At 41.8% G+C, this 6,597-nt stretch overlaps 1 protein-coding gene across 1 annotated transcript; it reads left to right on the plus strand.

Moving 5' to 3' along the window:
• Positions 1-138: 138 nt before the first annotated feature.
• Positions 139-4,774, plus strand: LOC114788184 (histone-binding protein RBBP4-like). The gene is made up of 12 exons (XM_028976481.1): positions 139-259; positions 927-1,074; positions 1,170-1,315; positions 2,013-2,186; positions 2,281-2,396; positions 2,531-2,691; positions 2,804-2,930; positions 3,192-3,269; positions 3,396-3,472; positions 3,567-3,624; positions 3,868-3,978; positions 4,242-4,774. Exons 1-12 carry the CDS (start codon positions 244-246, stop codon positions 4,302-4,304), a joined length of 1,275 nt encoding a protein of 424 aa, XP_028832314.1. The 5' UTR covers positions 139-243; the 3' UTR covers positions 4,305-4,774.
• The last annotated feature ends 1,823 nt before the right edge of the window (positions 4,775-6,597 follow it).

Genomic DNA, 6,597 nt, shown 5'->3' on the forward strand with positions numbered 1-6,597 from the left:
TTTATTTTAATTGTGAACGCCCTAAAAATACCTCTTACATTCTGATCAGTGAGTTGAGCGTTCGGACCGGCAGGTGGCAGCACCGTGAACACAGGTTGTTCCGGGTTGTCTGTTTTCTATACGCCCATTGGCTAAGGCCATGGTCTAGACGTGACGTCACGTCCCGCAGTTGGCGCGAACTGGATTTGCTTTGTTTTTGTCTTTGAAACGCCGGCGTTACGCGTTATTGCAAGGCTAGCGAAAATGGCCGATAAAGAAGGTAAAGCTTTTATGTTTTATAGAAAGCACCGTGGAGAGATTTTATATCGGTCACCGCGAGATTCGTTCGGCGTGTTTTAGCTAAAGCGGTTGTTGTCCCCTCTCGGCTTCTCGCGTCACGGGTCACAACGGCGGGTCAACCACTCGGATTTGGCAAAATGTTTACACCGAATGCCCTTCCCGTTGCGACGCTGCCCCTTTACCCGGCTTTGGTTCCAAGAAACGCACGATAACATGCGACCCCAGAGGCTGGGTTTGTCTTTTAGCTAAAGCTAATTTGTGTTATTAGCTAAGATGCCATAGCCCCTGTGTTGTAATGTCAGGTTACTGTAGATACGTTAAAAACCTTCAGTTTGACACACATAAAGAGCATAAGGAAGAAAGTTCTTCTATAATGTTTTCAAACTAGCAATTATTGCCATTCCAAGGCTTTGGAATTCACTCAAGGCTTGGCAGACATTTTTACCATTATACCCATCTCTGCTGTATGCTAATTGTATGTACAGTATGTTAAACAAGTGTATGACTGGACAAGACCAAACATGTCATGATAAATTATTTGTAAATGCATGTACTTGGTTTAAAATTCTAATTTAACCACATAGTCTATTTATGGTCAGTCACACTTAACCCAATTTGCAATTATCATTTGATTTTTCTTTGTTCAGGTCCATTTGATGATGCTGTGGAAGAGAGAGTGATAAATGAAGAGTATAAGATCTGGAAGAAGAACACTCCTTTCCTGTATGATCTGGTAATGACCCATGCGCTGGAATGGCCCAGCCTTACTACACAGTGGCTGCCTGACGTCAGCAGGTATATGATCCCCAAAATCCTTATCAGGTTTAGGTCACCTGACTGCTAGTACTGGGAGATTGGCAGATCCTGAGGTTTGTGTTTGTGTCCTGCAGACCAGAGGGCAAAGACTTCAGCGTTCACAGGCTGGTTCTCGGCACACACACATCGGACGAGCAGAATCATTTGGTGATAGCCAGCGTGCAGCTGCCCAACGATGATGCTCAGTTTGATGTGTCGCAGTATGACAGTGAGAGGGGAGGTAAGACTGGAGATTGAGGTCAGATGTAACTAATACACCTGTTGCCCGGATTAATTTTGGGGATCTAACATGGCTGCGACTCCTGGCAAATTGTTAAAGTACCCTTTACATCCCCTCATGCTGTCCTGTTCTATGTGGAGACAATTAAGTCAATTATTTTTTAGTTCGCTGGAAGAATCACAACCCTCCTTCACAATCTATTTGGCTTAAATATGTCTTATATTTTAAGTTAGAGAATATCAGACAGACCATCACAGGCACTTTTGGGCACCTTAGGCCTGCATAGAAAGAAAGAAAGAAAGAGAGAGAAAGTGAAGAGATTGTTAATAAGACTAGCAGCACAGGACACTTCTGTGTCTTCTTCATTTAACCCATCACTCTTAGTGAACAGCCATTAAACCCGGGGACGGTACTGTGCTAGAGTGTACCTCAGTGGCACCATGGCACTTCGGGATTTGAACCTGTAAGTTAATCACATTCACAGACATCCTTTCATTCATGTAACTCTGTGGCGGTTTATTCTGTAGGGATGTCATGTTTAATCGTGTAGCAATTGTGTTGTGTGGGACAGACAGGTTATTCCGGGTTGTCAGTTTTCTATACTTGAGGTAGAGCTTCTTGGAGTTATTAAAACCATTCTGATGTCTTTTCTCTCTCTGTAAAAGTCTTAACCATTTGTTGTCCTGTCTGCTTGTAGAGTTTGGAGGCTTTGGTTCAGTCAGTGGTAAGATTGAGATTGAAATAAAGATAAACCATGAAGGAGAGGTGAACCGGGCTCGTTACATGCCGCAGAATCCATGCATCATCGCTACCAAGACCCCTACTAGTGATGTGCTGGTGTTCGACTACACCAAACACCCATCTAAACCAGGTAATGATTCATTGGAATGGGTTTTCCTCTAAATTAGTATGTATGACAGCCTGCATACTAATGTATTTCTGCCTTATTCATATGTCTGTTTTAGACCCATCTGGCGAGTGCTTTCCTGACCTACGTTTAAGGGGCCATCAGAAGGAGGGTTATGGTCTTTCCTGGAACCCCAACCTGAGTGGTTGCCTGCTCAGTGCTTCAGATGACCATGTGAGTTATGTTATAATGGCAACAGTATTCTGTTTAATCATCTCCAGCTCATGAATGCAAAATAACTTGTAGTTTGTTGAATATGTGTGTAAGAAGTTTAGTTTTTAATGTGAATTGAATTCTCCTTACCTCAGACCATATGCATGTGGGACATCAGCGCAGTTTCAAAGGAGGGACGTATAGTGGATGCTAAGACCATCTTCACAGGCCACTCAGCTGTGGTAGAGGACGTTTCCTGGCACCTGCTGCACGAGTCACTGTTTGGCTCTGTTGCAGATGACCAGAAGCTCATGATGTGAGGACATGCCCATTCCTAGTTGCTACTATATAGACTAGATTTTCTATGATTCTGTTATTGGAGAATTTGCCCCCATGTGTTTTAAAATTGAGTTGTGTGTTTCTGGCAGATGGGACACACGGTCGAACAACACCTCAAAGCCCAGCCATGCTGTTGATGCTCACACAGCAGAGGTCAACTGCTTGTCCTTTAATCCCTACAGCGAGTTCATCCTGGCTACAGGCTCAGCTGACAAGGTCTGTTCGTCCAAACTTTAAGTTTCTTTAACAGTCTTGCAACAACCATTATGTGTATTTCTGGTGTAATTCTGCATTTATACTTTTCAAAGCTTAGTTCAAGGCATCATATTCATACATTAAAAATCCCAGCATCTATTGGGGATGCACATGGAATCAGTGTAAATATAAATATATACAGAGCTATACCAAAGTCTGCTACTTTAGCATAATGTAGAAGTGATTGCGGCTTTATAAAGTTTTTGTTGATTTATCCTTTAGACTGTCGCTCTTTGGGACCTCAGGAACCTGAAACTTAAGCTTCACTCATTTGAATCTCACAAAGATGAGATTTTCCAGGTAACAAATTAATACATTGTCAGCATTGTATATTACAATATGCATATTTTATAATGGGTTATACAATACAGTTATTGTCATTTTTGGTGGTGATGTTCTGAAGATATTAATACCACTACTCCACAGGTTCAGTGGTCTCCTCATAATGAAACCATCCTGGCCTCTAGTGGTACTGACCGCAGACTCAATGTGTGGGACCTCAGGTATGCATGAGAAAATGGGATCCTGTATGGGCATTGTAGTCATGATTGTGTGTTTTGTGTGTGTGCATTGTCATGTTTTTGTCCTCCCCTGCAGTAAAATTGGGGAGGAGCAGTCCCCCGAGGATGCTGAGGATGGGCCGCCGGAGCTGCTGGTAACTGAGTGGCTGAATTATTTTGAAGTTGTTATCCTTTTAGTTCCTGAGTCAGTGCTATATGTTATCTTTTTATGGAAAAGAAACTTTTTGGAGCTGTGTGGAGCATGAAAATACGTAGGCTAATAAAAACATCCCTCAAGTCTACTTAAGGAAACTTGTCCTCACTGGAATTTGGATGTGTGAGAGAACAGTCGTTTCCTGGTAGTTCAGGCCATTGATGCTTTCTCTTGTTGTCCTCAGTTTGTCCATGGCGGCCACACTGCAAAGATCTCAGATTTCTCATGGAACCCGAATGAGCCATGGGTCGTGTGCTCTGTCTCAGAGGATAACATCATGCAGGTTTGGCAGATGGTGAGTTTCTCAAGTACGGTGCTTTCAGTCAAATTGCCGAGATGCCAAGAGATTTACAAGTGGTAATAGAAAAATGATATAATTTAGAATTTTTCACATGTTTAAAATGGTTTTATTATATACATGTAAATGGTACAAATTTTAGTCTTCTGCAAATGATAAAACATGCTTTGTCTCACACTATTTTAAGCATTCAAGAACGGTGATACATTGACACAGCATTAATGTAAAACATAGCTGATTGTGTCTATTTTTAACCTTAGGCAGAGAACATCTACAATGATGAGGATCCTGAGGGAGGCGGAGATGGTGAGGTGCGGGCATAAGTACAGGCTTACTGTTAAGCACCTCATAACCACAACATCAGGGCAACATATGGAGCACATATGGACAGGTCTTTTTAAAGTGGACCATGGGGAAAGGGGTACTGGTTTACATGCAAGATTGATTTTTTTTTTTTATGACCAATCTCTGGACTTATAGGTGCCTTAAACCAGTGGGAATTTTTGAATCAGGAACTTAGAACATAGTGAGATTTGGTCTGTAAGTATCTGATTGGTGTAAGTAAGTACTGGCATTTTTAAACTTTCTGTATTTATTAAATCTGTTAAAACATCATGTACCCAATTCCTTTTCACTGTTATGTCCAGTGGCTTTTGTTGTACTGTTTTTATGTTTTCGTAATTAAATTCAAAAGGTAACCCATCAGCCCCAACCAAGTACTTTTAAGAAGAATTTGTATTATCTATTTTTTAGCTGAAAATTGGCTGAATAAGCAATAAAATGTTTTGCCATGGGTATGTGTTCTTGTTTGCTAATGAAATTAGTTCTCGCCGTAAGGTTAGAGGCAGGAGTTTTAATTATGGTTCTGTGCAGAATCAGAAATTAACAAGTGTAAAGGGCAAGAATTCAACACTCAGAATTGGTTCTAAAATTGTGTGTATTCAGGTCATTCACATAAATCTCATGAAATAACTGATTACTTCTATGCCTGGGTTTGCTCTGCACTGCATATAGGATCTCAAAGTACATGCATTGCTAATGGAAGCAGCCATCACCATGCTCATAGGTCAGTACTGGCCTTACATCATGCACTGTGGCACATCTGAGTTCAACAGCAGGCTCATGACTGACAGATTGACAGCATGAACATGAAGAAAGCAAGCATTTGCATGAGTTCTATGGGCAATGAGACAAATGGCAGTCTAATAAGAGAATAATACAAACATAAGTAATATCCTTCATGCCTAAAAATGTATTGCATTGCATATTCTTCATTTTTGTGTCTCTTTGTCTTCATTTGCTCCATCTGAACTCTTATCCAGACTCATGTTACCTCTGTCAGGAGAAGTTAATGTACAGTACAGGCCAAAAGTTTGGACATACCTTCTCATTCAATGTGTTTTCTTTATTTTCATGACCATTTACATTGGTAGATTCTCACTGAAGGCATCAAAAATATGAATGAACACATGGAGTTATGTATTTAACAAAATAAGGTGAAATAACTGAAAACATGTTTTATATTCTAGTTTCTTCAGAATAGCCGCCCTTTGCTCTGATTACTGCTTTGCACACTCTTGGCATTCTCTCGATGAGCTTCAAGAGTACGTCACCTGAAATGGCTCCCCAACAGTCTTGAAGGAGTTCCCAGAGGTGTTTAGCACTTGTTGGCCCCTTTGCCTTCACTCTGCGGTCCAGCTCACCCCAAACCATCTTGATTGGGTTCAGGTCCGGTGACTGTAGAGGCCAGGTCTCCACTTTTTGTTAAGTACATAACTCCACGTGTTCATTCATAGTTTTGATGCCTTCATCGAGAATCTACCAATGAAAATGGTCATGAAAATAAAGAAAACACATTGAATGAGAAGGTGTGTCCAAGGAAACGGACCCGTAATCAGAAGGTTGTTGGTTTGAATCCCGAACCGCCAAGGTGCTACCGAGCAAAGAATCGTCCCCACACACTGCTCCCCAGGCGCCTGTCATGGCTGCCCACAGCTCACCAAAGGTGATGGGTTAAAAGGACACATTTCGTTGTGTGCACCATGCTATGCTGTGTTTCACTTCACTTCGTCTCTGTGTATTTCTTGAAATCAAGGAAACTGCATTTAAATGATGGCTTTTATCCAGAGCGACTTACAATCAGTAGTTACAGGGACAGTCCCCCCTGCAGAGACACACATGTGTGGTCTGGGAGAGGAGGTGTGGCACCAGGGAGTTGAACATGCACAAGCAAATTGCCCATGGTGGATAGTTGCATTCTCTTCACACACTTTACATTTACATTTACAGCATTTATCAGACGCCCTTATCCAGAGCGACTTACAAATCAGTAGTTACAGGGACAGTCCCCCTGGAGACACTCAGGGTTAAGTGTCTTGCTCAGGGACACAATGGTAAGTGGGATTTGAACCTGGGTCTTCTGGTTCATAGGCGAACTTTCACTGCCTCTTGTCTGTAGCTCCTCTTAAGATGACACTCATCCACATGACATGTCCCTTCAAATGGAGCACTTTTTGGAGTACTTGCACCCTATCTTGCACATCATAAAACTGACTCCAGCCACACCCACTAACCCTTATCATTAGTACATACTCCAGTATTAATGAGCAGCGACAA

The sequence above is a fragment of the Denticeps clupeoides genome, chromosome 1, assembly GCF_900700375.1.
Source record: "Denticeps clupeoides chromosome 1, fDenClu1.1, whole genome shotgun sequence".
Taxonomy (NCBI): Eukaryota; Metazoa; Chordata; class Actinopteri; order Clupeiformes; family Denticipitidae; genus Denticeps; species Denticeps clupeoides.